The 22,084-nt window shown below is 38.5% G+C and overlaps 1 protein-coding gene across 1 annotated transcript in view; it reads left to right on the top strand.

Moving 5' to 3' along the window:
- Positions 1-383: 383 nt before the first annotated feature.
- The window catches only part of LOC306870993 (phospholipid transfer protein C2CD2L-like), a 36,608-nt gene continuing 14,907 nt past the window's right edge, over positions 384-22,084 (top strand). Inside the window, exons 1-2 of the mRNA XM_079418630.1 lie at positions 384-733; positions 2,335-2,770. Of these exons, the coding sequence (XP_079274756.1) occupies positions 2,408-2,770 (363 nt within the window). The 5' untranslated portion in view covers positions 384-733; positions 2,335-2,407. The remainder of the gene's footprint in view (positions 734-2,334; positions 2,771-22,084) is intronic.

Genomic DNA, 22,084 nt, shown 5'->3' with positions numbered 1-22,084 from the left:
AAAATATACATATTTGAATATATATTATATATTTATCAAATGTATTTAAATTCATATTTTCTTTGAAAATGTACATTATGAATGTAAAATTTTGCTATAATAGTAATAAAATAATTCTAAATGTAATATGAAGAGAGCCACCAAAACAAAAACAAAAAACAAACAAAAAAACTCTTCTGGCTAATACAGAAGTTGACTAATATATAATTAGAAAAATTACCCCAAAACACAAAATAAATGGATACTTGTATCTTAAAAGAAATATAACATTCTTATGTTTATGACATAATGTAAATCCTCATACACATCAGCGAGTGTGGCGCGCAGGCAGGGAATGTGCTCAGTGCGCATGCGCAGTTTCGGCGGCTCAGGAAGGTGTGCGTGTCTCTTTAAATGCGTGCAGTGCGTACTCGGTGTGTGTTTGTGTTGCTACACTATTTGACAGCTCGACTGTTCTGTTCCTGCGCATTACCATTACAGACCGCCCGACACCGACGCTAGGAGGGGGCACATTTGCTCTTGAGTTGACAGCGCAGGATATTATAAATGTGTGGTTTTATGTAGCACGCTAAAGATTCACGAAACGGAGGCCATGTACCGATCAACTCAGGTTTGATCGTAGAAGATGCTCGGACCTGCAGACTGGTGCTGAAATTACGAAGACATGATGTAGCCATTGAGCTGGTGATCTGTAGCTAGTTTGCGTCCAAAGACGGTGTTTCTCATCTGATCGGTAATATTTCCTTTCTGTTTTTTTAAGTGCTGTATATACATGCGGCGTCATATATGCGCGTCGAGCATTTTTGCTCGTTCCGAGTCTGATCTGAGTAACGTTAGTTGCCCAAAAACGCCGGCCCGTCTAGGTAGGCAGCTCACTAAGCTTCGAAACACAGCTTTTCGAATGGAGGGTGGGGGACGTAAACATGCATAATTTGATATGAACACCATTATTGAATACAAGCTTAGATTAGCTGTCAAGAAGGGAATTGAGATGAATCGCTAGATGGGTCATGATGAGCTATTTCGACATTGCAGTGCTGCACTGACCCAGAATACCCTGCACTGTCAGTAATGTGACCGAATCAGAACGGGTTTGTATGAGACAGGTTTCACACAGGACTAGACTCTGCAACCGATCTGAGTTTTCTGGAAGAAGTTGTACACTTCTCCGGTTTCAGGACAGGCATTGAATATCACACTTTCGCCGAAATGCTTAGTCAGTTTGCTTAACTGCTTAAAGTTTTAAGCACAGGTGGTAATACTAACACAAAACATTGTAAATCTCTTTGATAAGAACACGTCTTTGCAAAAAGGTTACTACCTTAGTTGGGGCGCAAATGGTGAAAGTAGTAACTACAGTCGTTATTGTGAAATAAAATTAGACCACTGTCATGTGTGTGTGTGTACATACCTACATACACACATATACATACGTTTATTATGATTTTACAGCACAGTAAACAAATACAGCAGCAATAAATGTGGTGTTGTGAAATAAATACTATATTTTTTAGGTAATCTGGCCTTACTTCTGAATTGTTTGGTAGGAAAATATTGTCCAAGAATATAATATATATGTAAATAGAAAAGAAACCATAGCTGATTTTCATGAATTTGACCTTTTGTTAAAAGTACAGTTCACCAAACACATATGACTTTCTTTTTTCCTTGGAACATAAAAAGAGAACAGCAATCAAGAAAGGGGCCATTCACACAGAATACGTTTTTGCAAATACGTGTTTTTCTATTTAATCATGCACTAGATGCACATATTTGACAATAGCGAGAAGTGCTCAAGTTAGAGACCTTGCCTTTTTTATTCTTTGCACTGCTCTGTCTTTGCATGAACCATTGCCTGCTATCAGTGACTCCCAAACATGCTGTCTAACATCTCTTTTTGTAAAAGAAAAAAGATTTTAGGGGCTGTTCACAAACACGTTTTTGCATTCTGCTGTTTCCCTTTTCAGTTGTGTTTCTACATTAACATGCTAAACTGTCATGCTCATGTCTCGTGTTTTTTACAGTATCTCATGCATGATGGCATTATAAAATTGCGTCTCTGGACCTTGTGTTTTCATTGCCTCCCCTGTCTTACGTCTTGCATTTTTAAAAGCTAGAAGGATTTTGTATGAATGGCTCCTTATTGGTTTGGAACAACATGACGTTGAGTAAATGATGACAAAATTCAGATTTTTGAGTGAACTGTCCCTTTAAGATGTCACTGTTCCTATGAGATGTTGTTAACATGTTTTTTCTTTGCTGCATGGCTGTATATCCCTACATCCTGTCTTTTTCCACTCGACTTACTCTCTGTCTCTCTCTCCCTTTCCCCAGAGTTCCAACCTTCGTGAGTCAAGATTTTCAACCCTTCATAAACATGAGACTTAAGTGAACAGCGATTAGGGAGATGACGACTTTCCAAGACGTGAGCTGGCTGGTTCAGGTGGCGCTCTTCTGCGCCTCGCTGCTGGTCGTATTAGCCTGGCTCGTTCAGTTCTCACTGGCGTTGCTTCGCCCTAGGTGGTGCTCGAGGGTCCAGGGCAAGAGGGAGACCCCGTGGCAACTGCCCTTGAGTCTCACCCACCAGACACTGACGGGCGGCGTGTGGGGTTTCCTCCTGAAGCTGAGGCTGGGGCGAGACGGGGCAGTGAGTGACACTGAGGCAGGCGTCAAAGGTCTTTTGTCCTCGCTTTTTGCTTTCAAGTCGTTCAGGGAGCACTGGCAGAGAGCCTGGGTCCGGGCGCTCAACGAACAGGCCTGTAGGCAAGGGGTGAGTACGATCTGGAGCAAAATTCAATTTGTTTTGAGACAATATGGTGTAGAAACATATGTAGGAGGGTTTGTGTATACATACGCATGTGTTTTCATTGCTCCATGCATGTTTATACATGTGTAAGAGTATTTTTAGGCTATGCAAGTGTGTGGGCATAATATCATGGCCTGGCTACTTGTTAGCGAATGTGTGGGTGTAAGAGTTTCAGTGGACGCAGGTTCTTGTGTAACAACCACACACTTTCTCTCTTCTCCCAGAAAATCTGCTCTGTAGTGAGTATTACACATGACAGACCTCAGTCTACTGCCTCCTATGGGGTTTCTCTCATGGAACCAAATTTGCACTTATTTTTCCTTAGCTAATCAGTGTAAATGAGAGTATTTTTTAATGACTGTTTTAAACGCTAAGATTTTGCTGAAAATGTGACACTTATTGCCTATGCGCACTGGTTTTATATTTAAGAAGACATCCTAGGTGTATATGACTTTCTTCTGTCAGACTAATCCATTCAGAGTTATATTAAAAATTGTCCTTGCTCCTCCAAGCTTTATAATGGCTTGGGCAGGTATTTTTGTTCAAAATGAAAGAGCTTCTTTCTTTCTGAGCAGATGAAGAAATCAGTCAACAAATTACCCTGTAGATATTATTGTGTGGAAAGAATTTCTAAAGTCCCTTGAACAAGGAAAAGACTGTCCAATTACTTTCCACAGTATACACTAACAGGGTCAGTAAGGTTTTTTTTTAATATATATTTTTATTCAGCAAAGACAAATTAAACTGATCAAGTGACATTAAAGACTTTTACATTGTTAAAAAAAATTCTATGTCAAATAAATGCTGTTCATTTAAACTTTCCATTCATAAAAGAATCCTGAAAAAAGAACAGTTTCCTCAAAAATATTAAGCAGAACAAATGTATTTAACATTAATAATCGTCAACGCCAATAGCCTTGTGATTATTGCTCTGACGCATAGTGCAACTGTACTCGCTGCGACCTGAATTCGATTCCCATCTCGAGGTCCTTTGGCAATCCCATAAAAGCCCATAAATATCATTTCTAATAAAAAAAAAACATTAATTATAATCAGAAAAATTTACAGACCCCATATTTGGTAGTGTAAATAATCAAAATTTTCAATTCAACATTTCTGGCAATATTACAACTAAATGTTACATTTTGTTAACTGGTCCTGACCCCTGACCAAAAATATTTATATTGTTACATTACTTAACTGCAGAGGTGGAAAGTAACGAATTACATTTACTCGCGTTACTGTAATTGAGTAGATTTTTTGTGTACTTCTATTTTTTGAAGTAATTTTTTAAATCTGTAATTTTACTTTTACTTAAGTATATTTTGTTTGAAGTATTGTACTTCGCTACATTTTAAAACACATTAATTACGGAGTAAAAAATAAATAAAATAAAAAATCGCTCCCAGGAAACAAAATAATGGGCAGCAGAACAAACTGGTGCTAAAATCAGAAGAAAGATGCAGATGGACAGACAGGCGTTAGTGGTGCAGACCCAGCTGAAAACCAAGGAAATGAAATGAACCGCTGGCCATGTTTATGCTCTAGTATGCAGTGTAAACTGTGTTTGCCTAGGGAGACCAAACTAGCAGCTTATAAAATCTCGACATAGCCCTTCGCAAGCATGTAGAGGCATATACTTACATCGTTGCATTGGTGGTTAAAATGAAGCTTTGGCAGTTTAGCAAAAGGTTTTGCACAAATTAGCCAAAAAGACAGTGGTGCAGGGTGTGCGATATCGTCTGCGACAATATCGTAATTGTTGTTTTAACGATGTGCGATTTGACATTATCAGTATTTAGCCAAAAACCAAACAAAAGTGAGTGCAGTGAAGTCTAGATTAGACTAGTGTGCGCGTGCATTTAGAGTGTGTTCTTTCACTGCGTGATTCAGTCTGTTAAAATGTATCTAAAATGATCACAAAATTGAAACTATAGGTGCAGAAAATGTATATTTATATAATTTCATACAGTAAATCAATATAACACGAAGAGTGCCGTTTTTCTCCAAAAAGCAGCATGATTACAAATACATTTTTTTTTTATAACAGTTCAGTAAACAAGAAATTAATTAACAGACTTGCGTTTTAGATACCATATTGCCTTTTTTTGCTCTATTTCGACAACAAAAATAATTCCAAACACAGCCACAGACAGCACTGTTTTGCGTCTCTTTTTATGATTCGGTTCAGTCGCAATGACTCACTTATTAACGGTGACTTGGTGACACCTACTGGCGGTTTTAATTTCGCATTTAAAGTATCTTTTGATTTTTTTAAATATCATTTCTAATGAGTATTCAACATTTTATGTCTTATATATCAAAACATTATTTCTGCATTTATTAAATGCATTCATGTCCTGCATTAAACAGTGTGTAAATACATCTTAAATGCCTCTTCAGATGAAGCTTCTGTGTTTCCTCTGCATTGCAATGATGAATTTTGTTGATACTGATTTAGTTTGCCTGGTAACAGCCCAAATGTCTTATTATCCTAAATAACTGATTCATGTAACTAAAAACAACTAGTTTGAGATTTATAGGCCTATCCCAGGGGTGTCAACTCAGTTCCTGGAGAGCTGCAGCCCTGCAGAGTTTAGTTCCAACCCTGCTCCAACACACATACCATGTTGTTTTCAAATAAGCCTAAATGATTAGATTAGTATAGATATAACCCTAATTGATTAGACCTAAATGATGAGTATAGATTAGTATAGCTATCATCTGATCCAGTTATAGCTGTATCAGATATGTTTAATTAGGGTTATATCTATACTGTTGTAGGTCTGTGGCCCTCCAGGAACTGAGTTTGACACCCTTGGCCTATCCCAGTGTTGCGTCCCTCCCACTGTTAAAAAGTAACTAAGTAATTTTTACTCTGAGTAAATTTTAAATGAGCTACTTTTTACTTGAGTAGATTTTTAGACTGGTACTTTTACTTGTACTTAAGTAAAATTTGATTAAGGTATTGGTACTTTTACTTGAGTAAAATATTTCCATACTCTTTCCACCTCTGCTGGAAAAATGTTTAATTATAGTACAGTATATTTATGTTGATTTATTTTTTGTGATCAGCTCGTTATCTCATGGCCAATCAGATACTCTGAAGTTCCACAATCAATCCTAGATATATATATTACTCTACTCTAATTCTAGAAAAAACAGACAGATCAAACAACTGGGTTAAAGGTCTGTTTAACAACTGGTTCCCTCTGTAGCCCTTCGTCTGGTTAAGAGTGTGTTTGAGGACTGGTGAGTTGTGTAAAGGTCTCCACTCCTATATTTAACTCTAACTGTATTTGATCTGTGTCTGAATCAAAGCTCAGTCTGCCTGGTAGGTGTACTTAGAAAAAATGAATGATGTCCTTCCATCCCCTCTCTAGACACTTTTGTCAGTGAGGTCAGGCTGAACCTTCCATCTCATTTCCTTACCGAGGTCTCCAGCCAACAGTTGTGCCAGTTCAGCAACCTAGTTATTTTCTCAGGTTGTCAAAGTGGGGGAGGGAAGGCTACAGAATGCAGTTATGTAATTGCTATACCTTTATCTTAAATTTCTTCACAGTCAGTTGGCTTCTCTGGGAAAAGAGAGGAGGCGGAGGCTAATAAATAGCCATTTATTAGTTAGCTGTTTAATTTAAGTGCGTTTTGGCTGTGTGCCATAACTGCAGCGCTGATTGTAATGCGGTCAACTGATCCAAAAAGCACCTTAACGCTGCGAAGTGCAACGATTTTGCAGACTCGGTATCATGGAGTCCTGAAGTAAGGACTTTTCCTAATGAATGTCTTTACCGTTAAGAATCCCTATGTGGGAGTGAGTCACAGGAGCTGATGTAATGTGACATTGTGTGTGGTTTTTAGATTCAAAGAATAAATTCACACAATTTTTTTCAATGGAACTGGCACAGGTTATGACTAGCATGGTTCTGTTCTTGATTTTTAAGATTATGCATTTGAAAAATTTTTTATTTGAGGTTTCATGATCATGGTATGGAAGGTACAGCCTCTATTATAAACACTTACATAATTACAGTTTCATGACTGTAAACGTGAGTAAAATAAGTTGTAAGTGAAGTGACATACGGCCAAGTATGGTGACCCATACTCGGAATTCATGCTCTGCATTTAACCCATCCAACACACACACACAGCAGTGAACACACACACACACCCGGAGCAGTGGGCAGCCATTTATGCTGCAGTGCCCGGGGAGCAGTTGGGGGTTCGGTGCCTTGCTCAAGGGCACCTCAGTCGTAGTATTGAGGGAGACAGCGCTGGACATTCACTCCCCCACCTACAATCCCTGCCAGCCCGAGACTCGAACCCGCAACCTTTGGATTACGAGTCCGACTCTCTAACCATTAGGCCACAACTTCCCCTTAATCTGATTTAAGTGTGGGATGACAGATTCAGGTATGCATGTAAACATACAGGTTATATTGGTGCATTGTGTGTGGTTGTGTGAATCAAGCTAATTAAAAATAGGAGTGTAATGTTTTTGTCATACAGTTCTTCCCATAGTTCGTCAGAACACTTCATAGATTCTTGATACAATAGGTGTGGTCACGTTTACTGTTGTTTGGCTTGATTTCACAAGCTAAATCCAGCCATTACAGTAGGAATCTGTGCGTTCTGGAATTTCATGTAACGTGAAACATGTCCTCACATAGATTTGGACGTCATTCACAAAAATGTACCTCGTTTACTAACAGAATGCTGCGTTGTTTTGAAGCTGCGCTTCATGCATTACTACACTACTGACAATGGAAAAAGGACCCTTTTTGCTTGCAAAATTTGTGACCTTGTGCCTTTTAAGGAAGTCGTGGCCTAATGGTTAGAGAGTCGGACTCGTAATCGAAAGGTTGCGAGTTCGAGCCCCCGGCCGGCAGGGATTGTAGGTGGGGGGAGGGAATGTCCAGCGCTCTCTCCACCCTCAATACCACGACTGAGGTGCCCTTGAGCAAGGCACCGAACCCCCAACTGCTCCCCGGGCGCCGCAGCATGGCTGCCCACTGCTCCGGGTGTGTGTTCACGGTGTGTGTGTGTGCATTTGTTCACTACTCACTGCTGTGTGTGTGCACTTGGATGGGTTAAACGCAGAGCACCAATTTCGAGTATGGGTCACCATACTTGACAATACGTCACGACTTTAATACAGAATATTTACCAGACGTCTTTCCAAACCCTCCATCTGTTTCAAAATTGCATCTGTTTTCAATATCTGTTCATCTCCCAAAAACTTTCACACAGTAGCACACTTTTGAGTTCAGTTCAACTCTTTTCTTTCAATTATAAAAAGCAGTAGACCGTAAAGGAAGAGCTTCAAATCGGACCTGTATAAAAAAGACAGTTATGCTTTATTTGTTCATCTCCATTTTAATGAGTATACCTTTTATGAAAGGAAACCATTTTATGTTTCTCTGTTCAGTTGATAGTTTTCACGTCTGTGATTTTAAGGTAGGAAGAGAGATGGTTGGCTAACAGAGGGGAGACAGTTAACTGGCTCCAATGCAAAGTGGTCAGGGAATGGAACAACTCTGAATTTAAAGACCTTTTGGATGGTCGAACCTTGATTAGCAAGAAAAGTGAACATAGGTGTCAGTGTTCAACTAGGCATATCAATTTAATCTGCAATAACTGGACCTTTTGTGGGAATTTATAGTGCCGTGAAATGTTAGTCACGTGACTCTCTCTTAGAGGTGACCTCTGTGTGCTAGTTAAATATTCCTGTGTTAGATTGGGCTTTGGGGAGAAGCTCCCATTTTGGAAGCTTTGCTCTAGAATCTTGTTTCCAAAGCAGACCGGATATTTGCTCTTTCAGCATGCCAGGTCATTGACACCCCAATCCACTCTTATCAAGTTCTTCTGACCTGAAAAACCTGCCAGAGGGGTTGTTCCAGTACTTACAAGGTGTTTTTGTGAATGTACAAGATCAGATCGAGAGCAAAAGAGATTGAGCAACTTTCGCTCTGCCCCTCTGAAGCACAGAAGTCATCTGTTGACACAGCAACAACATGAAAACAAACACCATGGTTCCAGCCCTAGCCATGGCGACCACCTCTCAGGCTGGAGAGTGAAGGAGAAGAGAGGTCTAAGTCTCTCATTCTGTATTTATATCTGTTAAACATTCCAACCGGTTGTGCTTATTGATCTAATAATTAATCCAGTTAATAACCAATTATTAGGTACATCTACATCCCTAATCCTACTCAATACCTAAATTTAAACACTACCTTACTAACTATTAATAAGCAGCAAATTAGGAGTCTATTGAGGCAAAGTTGTAGTTAATGGTTTGCTAATAGCGAGAATTGGACCTTAAAATAAAGTGTGACCAATTAGGATTGATTTACAGTAACAAAACGATGCTGTATCTAACCGCATAATCCTGACATATTGAATAATAAAAGAAAAATCTGAATTTTTTTACTGGAAGGTTTATTTAACCTTTATAAAACATATTTTTTAAAATCTGAAGAAAAGGCAAAAAAGTTTGGATATGTGTATCTGTTGAGTATAATATTTGATATGTCATACTTTTATGGCTAATATAGGATTATATAAGAGAAAAATAGAGCTCATACTCAAGGTTGAAAAAACTCTGTTTTATTCAGAGTCTCAAACTGAGCAAAACTATGCAATTTGGTGCAGTTGCTGATATTTATATGGCAAGTTGAAATTCTGATAGCTAGAAATGTAATTCAGCGAGATCTTCGTAACAGTATAGCAGCTGCTTAAAGAAGGAGGAAAAGTCTGGTTCGGGGCTAGATGCATATGTGTTTGTGGTTGCCTGAGGCATTAAGACGGAAGGGTATGAATACCACTGCACCAATGAGAGTCTTATTCATAAAAGATGGAACTTTGCAACTTTTTAATTATTATCGTTAATAAGAACGTCTCCAGATAACTTCCTACTAGGAGGATTAACCAGCCATTGACCACTGGTTAATCTCCTCTGCATAATTTCACATGCGGTGGGATTTTAATCTGATTATTGGTTCGCTGACTGTTACAGAGAGAGTGGGATTGCCGTTGGACTGTCTATAAAGGAAGGATTATAGGGAAGATGATGTATAAAGGGTTTGATCATGTTGATCAATTTTGACATTCCACACAATATGTGAATCTTGTGTTGAGTAACTTGCTTTGGGTGTATCTGTTTCTATATGAATCAACCTAGGTGGCAGAGGCCTAAAAACAAGTAAACAGATGGATTGATATTACTCTACCAGCACCCAAGACTCAGAGAAACCTTAATGTCAGTGTGATTTTGCTCACTCAGCTGCAGTGGGAATAAAGAGTTGCTTGCTGCAATTCTGGTCATATTTGGTTAGTTTCAGGCTACATTTCTGTGATGTGTGAGGCTTTATCCTTTGTTCGTTCTTTACTCTTTCTTTCTCACCCAACACACACACGCATAAACTCCCTCTAGTAATCCAGGGATTTGGCTGGGGGGGATATGCACAGCTGGTTATATGTGGCAATAACAATAGAAGGACGTCCTCTGAGATTGTACACACATACATACACACAATTAAGTACACTACTTGCTAATAAACATGGTATAAAAAAAGCACACAGGTTTTTGATCTAAAATGACTTGGATAACTTGTCAAAGTTATCGGTTTAATTTGTCACTCTGACAGGATTTACAGAAACTCCTTGGTAGTTAGTACACTTGAGTGTCAGGGGAAAGTTAACTTTGCTTTGATTTCTCCAGTTGTGTGTGAATGTACGCCCTCATTGTACCGAATTACATATTACATTGAAATGTTGTTCTCTCGCTTTTTTAAAAATATACAGTACTGTTTTTTGTTTCACTTTAGTATATCATCTAATATATTTTCTTCGACCATTCACCACTTGCTGTCTTTAACGACCTGCATGATGTCATTGCACCCCGTCCAATTGTCATTTACGAATCCCCACAAAACCCTAGGTCAAGCAGATTGTGCCAAAGTCATGTAGTCTGAACTGGGCTTTAAAGAAAAGTATTCTTTTTTTCAGCATAGATGCATTTGATTGACCAAAAGTGGCAGTAAACACTTTCTATTCAGCAAAGAATCCTGAATAAATCATGATTTCAACAGAATACTAGGCATCATAACTGTTTTCAACATTGATAATGATATGAAATGCTTCTTGAGAACCAAATCAGCATATTAAAATTATTTCAGAAGGATCATGGTATCACTGAAGACAGGAATAATGGCTGCTGAAAACTGAACACAATTGTCATCACAGGAAAAATAGCATTTTTAAATATATTTCAAAAATTACATTTTAAAATATAGTATAAAGTAATAGTTATTTTAAATTAATAGAATATTTATTTAAATTGCTGTTCTGCTATAAATTTTGCCTTGGTAAGCAGTTGTCTATGTAGTTATGAAGAATGCATGTTGAACATGGTTTTCAAATGGTCAGCACATGGCATTTGCCACGGGCACATAACGTCCATCCAGAGCTGCAACATATAGATCTGTCCAACAGTTCAGATCCTCTGGGTTATTGTCTTCAGGAGCAACTATTTTTAAAATGTAATTGAAATACAGAATAAGCGTCTGATTAATCATGTGGTTGAGATTGAATTTTGTCATGTCTCTTGCTCTCCCAGCTGGCCTGTCTGATATTGTCAATGTTCTGAGAGTTTAGCTCTTGACAATATGGCACAGTCCTCCAGGCATGTGTGTCAGTGTCAGCATCGTCTGTGTTAAAAAAAGTGTGTGTGGCATCTGTGCATATGATGGAATGGTATGATGGCACATTATCATGCCTGCAGAGCGCAGAATAGCACAATGTCTGCACACGCACACACAATGCTCAAGGTCAGACTAGTTTGTTTATTTCTGTCTCGCTATCATCCTTCTCTTTTATTTTTCGTGGTGGACAGACTTGAAAATAAGCACTGAATTGAATTATCATTTGTGGTATTTCCATGACTCTGAATGAAAATAAGACAAGTGCTCTTTTTGTTTGTGCTAGTTTTCTCATTAATTCTGAAGTATGTAATAATTAAGTAAGCCTTACCTTGCTTAATATTGGCTAACAGAGAAGCAAACCCTACATATACCAAAATTCTTTTACGATCGACACTAAAGGCTATTACAAGGCTTACAGCGACATTTGTGCATGACCGTATCCCTCTATTGTCCTTTATTTTGAAATGGCATTGCACTGCCTTAAGTTGTTGGCACCCAGTGATTTAGATTTGCCCTAAGGAATCTCTGGATCCTTAGGTTTGTCATCAAGTTGGGTCATGGTGCCTTAAAGAAGGATATTTTTGGTTGGTTCAAATGGTTGTTGTGGTACATTTGAAGAGTCCAAAGGGGGATTCAAGACAGGGTGGCTCAAACTCAAAGTGACATTATAATGCGTCTTGGAACACACTCTGTCATCCACATGCAGTTGCACACATGCCCTCTTTTTGTGACAAGCACACACACCAATGAACTATTAAGGGCCTGACTGAGATTAGCACACTACCATGTTAAAAGAACATCTTAATTTACAACAATGAGAGGAGGAACACATACACGTAACCATGTTCTCAATAGCAGGGGTCTCAAGCTCAAATGACCTGAAACTCACTTGTCAGGTGGTGTTCTCTATTAGAGTTGCTTGAACAGCTGAACAGTGGTTTTATGGCCATATATTTTAACTGTATACAATTACTAACACAGTTATACTCTTGACACATTGACTTATGTCTTACTCATACTTGCTTTATACCACTTTATAAAGTGCAACAGTTCCAAAAGTAAAAATCCTATTTGTTTTCTTCATAGAGGAATTAACAAGAAATTGCGTTCAATCGCTAGAACTGGTCTGATTATGGATACCAGGGTTGGACTTTGATTTGGGGTCAACAACAATTCTTAACAACAATTATTTTTTTCAGATCCTCAGAGAGTTCTTTGCCATGAGGTGCCATGTTGAACTTCCAGTGACCAGTAGGGTGACCAGACGTCCCGAAAAATTCGGGACAGTCCCGAAATCTAAGCTGCTGTCCCGAATCCCGCTCTAATTGTCCCGAAAATTATACTGAAGCAAAATCTTAAATAGTTATTGTCTGATAAAACATAAAAAACTGTCCGTGGAGCGAGGTTGAGTCATCCTGCAGCCTGGCAACCAGCCCCCGCCGGCTGCTCATTGGCTGCAGCATCTTGTTTTTTTTTTTTTTTGGTTCATTAACTTCAGTTTGAAGTATAAAAATAGCCTAACGTTACTTCTATATTATATAAAATTATATGTATATGTAGGCTACTTATATTAATAAAAACATGATTGGTTCAGTCACTTTCGTTTGAAATTCATTATCTTTATTATTCATTATTCATTACCCCCCCCGTCCCGAATTTCAACCAATCTCATCTGGTCACCCTAGTGACCAGTATGAAAGAGTGAGAGCGATTAACATCAAATTTAACACACCTACCCCCCATTCACACCCGAGACCTTGTAACACTAACGAGTCACATGACACCGGGGAGAGAAAATGGCTAATTGGGCCCAATTTGGACATTTCCACTTAGGGGTGTACTCACTTTTGTGGCCAGCGATTTAGACATTAATGGCTGTGTTGAGTTATTTTGAGAGGACAGCAAATTTACACTTTTATACAAGCTGTAAACTCACTACTTTACATTGTAGCAAAGTGTCATTTCTTCAGTGTTGTTACATGAAAAGATCTAATAAAATATTTACAAAAATGTGAGGGGTGTACTCACAGGGGTGTAGTTCGCACCCTGGTCACTGTGAGATACTGTAATTATATTTTTATGAAAAATACTGGTTACACCAGTTGATACAAACCAGTTACACCACCTGGCTTCTACAGCCCAAATGCCATTGCTTGTTGAAGAAAATGATACTGAAAATCAAGCATGACTGGCCACAAGTTCAGCTGAAATGCTTTTTTGTTTCAGTGCTAAAAAAAATCTGGCAACACGAAATTATCATAGTGATGAACAGTGAACTCATGTCTCGTATTGTAATTACAGTTAAGAAACAGTATTTGACAAGAAATCATCATAGTGATGAACAGTGAACTCATGTCTCGTATTGTAATTTTAATTTTTGTATTGTATTGCGGCATCTATTCGGGAAAAAGGGGTTCTTATTTCATATTAAATATAAAATGTCAGCAATTTAATGAATTGTATTTTACAGATGTAAATTGTAATCTTTGGTTAACATTTTATCACTGAATGTATGTTCAAATGTACTCACCCACTTCCTTCTGCTACATTATTAAATCATTTATGTACAGTATATATTATATTATATGATACTATATATTGCTTTAGGTGTATATGACTTTCTTCTTTCAATTGAATACAATTGGAGAGAATGGGTGATATTCAGTACATTTACATTTATTCATTTAGCTGACGCTTTTATCCAAAGCGACTTACAATATATATGTCAGAGGTCGCACGCCTCTGGAGCAACTAGGGGGTTAAGTAAGTGTCTTGCTCAGGGACACATTGGTGTCTCACAGTGGATTCGAACCCGGGTCTCTCACACCAAAGGCATGTGTCTTATCCACTGCGCCATCAACACCCATTGTAAGTAGTCCAATAAACTGCATCCATCCATCATAAAAAAGCTCCAGGGGATTAATAAAGGCCTCCTGAAGCGAATCAATGCGCTTTTGTAAGAAAAATATCCATATTTAAAACTTTATAAAATGTAATAGCGTCTGCTGTCTGGGAGGAGAACTAACAGGGCTTGCATCAGGTGAATCAAAACGTAACTAATTAAACTGCCTTGTGTTCATGGTGGCTGTATGATGCTAACAGCAGAATGGATTTCAAGGAATGCGCGCACAGATCTACGGCCAATGTTGAATCCAACATTTATATTTTTCCTACGAATCTTTGAGTTGACGCACTAAACATGAGTGGAATGAATTTGCACCGCAGCGCCCCCACACCTTGATGCTCATGACAAGAATAGCATGTATAGTTATCTTTATTGAAGTGAATTAGGTTTAAATCGCCGTCATGCATGAATGAACGATATTTTTGCAATTTTACACATAATAATCCACGATGATCACATTACACAAAACTCAAATTGCACGTCAAAATAACACACTGTCAATATTTTTTGAGACCCCACAAAATTTCACAAATCACGTTTTCAGGGGAGCCCATGTCTTATTTAGCCGAGCTCCCCCGTAGTTCGCACCCTGGTCACTTCTCACCAGAGCTTATGCTACGCCTATGTCCTACATCATCCACTTGAACACCACTCTCGTGAACAAAACAGATTCAAAACAGTCAAAACAGATTTCAGAACTTCAGTAGGTTAGTATAGTAACATTACATCAGTTAAAGAAATATGTTTTTTATTTGCATTAATTGTAAATTAAATTGTAATTTTTAAGTTAAATCCGTAAACCCTAAAATGTTGCTACCATATTTTTGGCGGTAAAATGCTGGCAACCGCAGCTGCCAGTTTTTTACCGTAAATTTTATGGAATTTTTTTTACAGTGTAGAAATTACGGATTATAAAGTTTTAAATATGGATATTTTGCTTACAAAAGCACATTGATTCGCTTCAGGAGGCCTTTATTAACCCCCGGAGCCACCTGGAGCACTTTTTTATGATGGATAAATGCAGTTTATTGGACTATTGAATACCACCCATTCACTGCTATTATAATGCTTGGAAGAGCCAGGACATTTTTTTAATATAATGCTGATTGTATTCATCTGAAAGAAGAAAGTCATATGCACCTTGGATGGCTTGAAGGTAAGTAAATAAGGTGGTAATTTTCATTCTTGGGTGAACTATCCCTTTAAAATGTTAAGTGAACGGAATAGAAATATGCATTAAAGCCCAAACATTTCAAAATCACTAATGTTGTGCAACATAATTATTTTATCCTGGACTTACAGAACTTTAATAATAAAGTTGTAGATAAAGAACCACTTTCTCAAAAAATATAACATTTAACACTTGAAAATAGTTTCAAATAGTAGGTTAGTTTATATTACATCTTTAAACAGCATCATAAACTAGTGATATTTGACTAAATTAGCCCCTAACAGAAAGGCTTGTAATAGGAGTCAAATGGTGTAACCGGTTACACCTCTTGACATTTCAATTTAAAATCAAATTTGGCATGCATTATCATGGACACCTATGTAAGTACATGGCCTTGGTCGGAATATTTCAAATGTCATTTTTAAAGTTAATACTCATTTTCATAATAATGTTGAATTATCAATGTATTTCTGAGGTCATACCATTTGACATGTATACCTAAAAATGTCAAATTATCTCACATTTTAAAGAGAGTTACTAACCTTTGCAGGCAGCAGTTAGTATCACAAGAGGTCATTCTGTGATATAATTTCCTGTCACGTGATCTTCTTGCAAAATATTAACAAAATGGCTCCTTGAATTTGACTTGACTCCCATAATTCCCCAAATTAATTATAATATTCAGAACAATGGTGCTCCATTTACTTTTATTTACTATCAAATAGTACTAATGTACGATTATGTCAAACAATCTGATCTGATGTTTTATTGAGAATTTCACCTTTTTTAAACAAGACACGCATTTTAAACAAACCTTTTTTAACATATATATATATATATATATATATATATATATATATGTGTATGTATGTGTGTGTGTGTGTGTTTATAGAATATATATATATATATATATATATATATATATACATATATATATATATATATATATATATATATATATATATATATATATATATATATATATATATATATATATATATATATATATATATATACAGTGCCTTGCGAATGTATTCATACCCCTTCATTTTTTTCACATTTTATGTTGCTGTCTTATGTTAAACTGCTTTAAATTACTTTTTTCCCCCACATCAATCTATACTCCATACATCATATTGACAAAGCAAAAACAGAATTGTCACAACTTTTTTCAATTTATTAAAAATAAAAAACTCAAATAAGTACATTGCATAAATATTCATACCCTTAACTAAATATTTAGCTGAAGCACCTTTACAGCCTCAAGTCTTTTTTGTTTGATGCGACAAGCTTTGCTCATCAACATTTGGCAATTATCTGCCATTTGTTTCCTCACCTCTTCACCTCTCAAGCTCTGTCAGGTTGGATGGGGGCAGACGCACATTTTCAGGTTTCTCCAGAAATATTTGATTGGGTTCAAGTCCAGGCTATGGCTGGGCCACTCAAAGACATTCACAGTGTTGTGTATAAGCCAATCTTGCTGTGTGCTTAGGGTCACTGTCCTGTTGGAAGGAATGTAAACCTTCTGCCCGTCTGATGTTCTGAATGCTCTGGACTGGGTTTTTATTAATGCTCTCTCAATATTTTGGTGCACTGAGCTTTTCTTCTATTCTGATGAATCTCTCAGTCCCTGCTGCTGAAAAACAGCCCCATAGCATGAGACTGCTACCAGCACACTTTACTTTTGGTATGGTACTCTGCAGGTGATGCGCAAAGCTGGTTCCCTTCAAACATGATGCTTAGAACTGAGGTTCATCAGACCAGAGAATCTTGTTTCTCAGAGTCTGAGGGTCCTTTAGGTGCTTTTTTTTTGTAAATTCCAAGTGTGTTTTCTTTTGTCTTCACTGAAGAGAGGATTGAGTTTGGGCACACCACCATAAAGCCTAGATCGGTGGAGTGTTGCAGTGATGTTTGTCCTTCTGTAGATTTCTCCTATCTGCACATATGATCATGGAGCTCAACTAGAGTGACCATCAGGTTCTTCGTCACCACTCTAACCAAAGCCCTTCTCCATCAATTGCTCAGTTTGGCCAGGAGGGCAGCTCTAAGAAGAATCCTGGTTGTTTCAAAATTCTTCCATTAAGGGTAACAGAGAATACATGCTTCTGTGACCCTTCAATGAAGCAGAATTTGAACCTGTTTCTGAGCTCTACAGACTGATCTTTTGACCCCAGGGCTTGGTTTTTGCTCTGATACGCATTATCAGCTTTTGGACCTTTTATAAAGATGTGTGTGCCTTTCCAAATCATACCCATTCAATTGAATTTGCCATAGGTTACCTTCACTCAAAGTCTAGTAACACCTACAAGCAATATGAATGCTCCTGAGCTAAATTTCAACTGACCCAGATAAGGGTATGAGTACTCATGCAATGGAATCATTTGTTTTTTATTTTTAATAAATTTGCAAAGATGTTAAAAACGTTTTTTTTGTTTGTTTTTTGCTTTACCATTATAGTCAAGTCAAGTCACCTTTATTTATATAGCGCCTTTAACAATACAGATTGTGTCAAAGCACTTAACAGTATCAAATTGGAGGATAGAGTGTCAGTAATGTATAATGATAAGATTAAACACTCAATTTTCAGTTAAAGGCATTTCATTATTGAATTCAGAGATGTCATTGTCTAGCTCAGTTTAGTTTAAATAGTATCTGTGAAATCAAATTGACGATAATCACTAGAAATTAAGTGTCCCCAACTGAGCAAGCCAGAGGCGACAGCTGCAAGGAACCAAAACTCCTTCTGTGACAGAATGGAGAAAAAAACCTTGGGAGAAACCAGGCTCATTTGAGGGGCCAGTTCTCCTCTGGCCAGATGAAACCCACAGTTCAATTCCAACCCCAGCCATGTCAGATTGTGTAAAGGGCTTATCTGATTCCCGTGGTCTTGTCCCGATGGGGCATTTTAATTTAAAATTTAATGTATTTGTTATATTTGTGTTATATTCATTATTTGAACTTTTTCATTTATATGATTTATTCATTTGCTATATTTGTAATGTATAGTTTAATGCATTTATTGTTTCTCTGTCTATTTTTATAATATGTATATTTGTTTGTTTATTATAATTTTAATTTATATTTTAATTCATTTAATATATTTCTGATATATATATATATATATATATATATATATATATATATATATATATATATATATAATACTATTTATTATTTTTAAATGTATTTATTAATTTTTCATATTTGTATATTATTGTTTTAATTAATTTGAAGTGTATAAATGTATTATATTTCTATTTTTATATTGTTGCAATTTCTAACAATAATAGTATTATGTAGTTAGGTATTTTACAATATTTTTAGTTATTTTGTTTTATTTTTAGTTTTATTGTATTTTTAGTCAAGGTCTTCACTGGGGATATGTCTCTGGGTCTCATCTAGGTGTCCTGGTCTCCGCTGACGATCAGGGCTGTAGACATCATCTCTTGGTGCTGATCCACCATCTGATCTGGATACGGACTGAGAAACAGAGTTATTGTGTATGGAGTGTAGATTGATGTGGAAAAAAGTAATTTAAAGCAGTTTAACATAAGTCAGCAACATAAAACGTGAAAAAAGTGAAGGGATATGAATACTTTCGCAAGGCACTGTATAAATATTATATATTCTATAAAGCGTGTTAAATTATAATCAATGAAGTTCTCTACACAGCACATTGACTCTCTTATTTACATCATGTCTACACTTTGTTTATTATAATGAGTCAAACTTGGCACTGTGAACAAAAACTCTGCCGATATGAGCGGTAAGTGTATTCTAATTTAAGCACATCTCTGATTGGCCGTTACATTCAGGAAAGTAACAGATATGTCGGTTATTGACTACACTGCTCAACACCGCAAAAACACATTGCAAATAGAAACCTCTGACGCTCTCCAGAGTGCAAATACCCACTGGAGAATTTGCCAAATATTTTTCACTAATATCAGATGGGGCCCCCTGATTCCCTGGAGCCCTAAGCAGCCACGTATCTTGCTTATTGTTTAGGCTGCCACTGACTGATGTAAAAGTGTACAGTGACTGGTGTAAAAGTTATGATTTTGTGACAAGTTTTTTTTTAATTATTATAATTTCCTAGATAAAATCGAACATTGCCCAACAATCCAACCTGTCAGACCACAGTTGCACCGCTGAACACAGTTAACGCACACATGCCATTTCCTGCATATCAATTATTTATCTTATGTCAGTTATCTCAAACATGCATTCTGCATGATCTTTATAAGTTTGACTTATGTTGAAAATGCAAACTGACGTGGCTAAAGTGGAATGTGTGGTGATTTTGTTCAAATGCTTGACTGTGCCCTATGGGGGTGGACAGGTTTTTTTTTTTTTCCATTACGGATGCTGATCTCACTGATGGAATCTGAGCAAACTGCTGATGCACAGGACAGAACAAGCTTTTTCCTCTGTTATGTAGTTGGATGTGCAGTTTTCCCCTTATAAACTAATTTTCAGAGGTCATGCAGTTGTGTGAAAATAAAAACCTCAACACTGTTTTGAAGATTTGATGGGGAAAAGAAAGGTGTATTCCCAACAGAGCACTAATATTCTTATTCTGGCCCTCCCTGGTCTCAGTGCACGTGTCTGTTTGTAGTGGGTAATAGCCAGTGTCAAATGTGTGGATCACAGCATGATGTTGTGGAAGAGCACAGATGATCATGCAAATGTGTGATGTAAATGACAAGGATTTGTCTCTATGTAAATGACACGTATTGTGGTGATTCTTTGCTGAGGAGAGAATTAGAAAGATGTGTTGTAATGTGAAACCGTCAGCTTCTACATCAGCACACATTTGAATCGAATTGCTTTTGTGGTTCTTCTCAGTGTCACACTCCATAAAAAAACTAATAATGGTGGCTGACATTTAAGCATGCAATATTAAGGGAAATCAAAACTGAACTAGTAGTTGTTATAGATAAGTTATATTGCACATACTCAGTCGGTGACCCGGCAGCTCAGTGGTGGTACAGCGACTGTGGCGACGGGACGTGACATCTCCATTCCCTCCTTCAGGGAACGAGGGTTACATACGTAACCGAGACGTTCCCATTCAGTCGGTCACTCCGAGTCACGTCGGATGACTGACGAAATTGGGATCCCTACCAAAGCGCCACAGGAGCTGCCCCTTCCAGTGCCTTGTGTAGGCCTCCTGATCCTTCCTATAAGGCAGACGATAGGACCGGGCACTACACAGAGAAGGTCAACTACTGTTGTTCCTTGAGCAACCCGACAGTAGGACTTGGATTATACTGGGAAGCGTGCCCTTCCGCTTGGAAGAGGCACACTGCGGAGTCACCTCCTTCCAGAGGGGGTTAAGTGACATTTAGACGTGAAGTAACCCCGTAGGGCCCTATAGCACATGGAAGTCTCTGAGATGGCTTAGGCTGCATCATTAGAGATGGCAGAACGTGGTCTGCCAGGGGAAACACGGCTATAATAAGTATACCGTGGGATACACATATGGGATTCCGACAGGGTCTCTCATATGGGCACTAGCCTCACACCAGATTTCAAGAATTCATTGGCTGAAGGCCTGACGCCGGACAATCCACCACGTCCGGACTCCGGAGTGCTGGAGGACTCGACAGGGTTTGCCTGGTTAAGGAACTCTCTGGAGAATTAGGCGTAAGGATGCCGCAAGCCGACTCTGAGCCGGGCCTCTCAGTGCCACTACCCGTTTGAGGTGAGAACACAGGAGGAAACGGTTCAACACGTAGGCTATAAAACCTAGAGAACGTGTTGGGAGTCGCCCAACCCGCAGCTCTACAGATGTCTGCTAGCGAGGCACCACGAGCCAGCGCCCAGGACGATGCGACACCTCTAGTGGAGTGAGCACGCAACCTGAGCAGGCAGGGCACACCTTGTGCTTCATAGGCCAAGGTGATGGCATCCACTATCCAGTGGGCCATCCTCTGTTTGGAGACAGTCTTCCCCTTCTGCTGTCCTCCGTACCAGACAAAGAGCTGTTCTGAGGTCCTGAAGCTCTGAGTTCTATCCACGTACTGTCGCAGTGCACGTACAGGACAGAGCAAAGCTAGGGCTGGGTCTGCCTCCTCCAGGGGCAGCGCTTGCAAGTTCACTACCTGGTCGCTGAAGGGAGTGGTAGGAACCTTGGGCACATATCCGGGCTGGGGCCTCAGTGTTGCACTGGAGTCAGCCGGCCCAAACTCAAGGCACGATTCGTCGACCAAAAATGCCTGCAGGTCCCCCACCCTCTTGATCGAGGCCAACGCAGTCAGGAGTAGGGTTTTCATAGAGAGAAACTTCAACTCGACTGACTGCAAAGGGAGGGAGGGAGGCCTAGGAGGATTTAACTTCCTGGCCCCCCTAAGAAACCTGGCAACCAGATCGTGCTTCCCCACCGACTTCCCCTTTACGGGGTCATGGTGAGCGGAAATGGCAGCAACATAAACCTTAAGGGTAGAGGGGGACAGCCTACGCTCCAACCCTTGTTGCAAAAAGAAAAGCACGGCTCTGAT

This window comes from Barbus barbus (assembly GCF_936440315.1).
Source record: "Barbus barbus genome assembly, chromosome: 6".
Lineage (NCBI taxonomy): Eukaryota > Metazoa > Chordata > Actinopteri > Cypriniformes > Cyprinidae > Barbus > Barbus barbus.
This window is presented reverse-complemented; position numbering and strand designations above follow the sequence as displayed.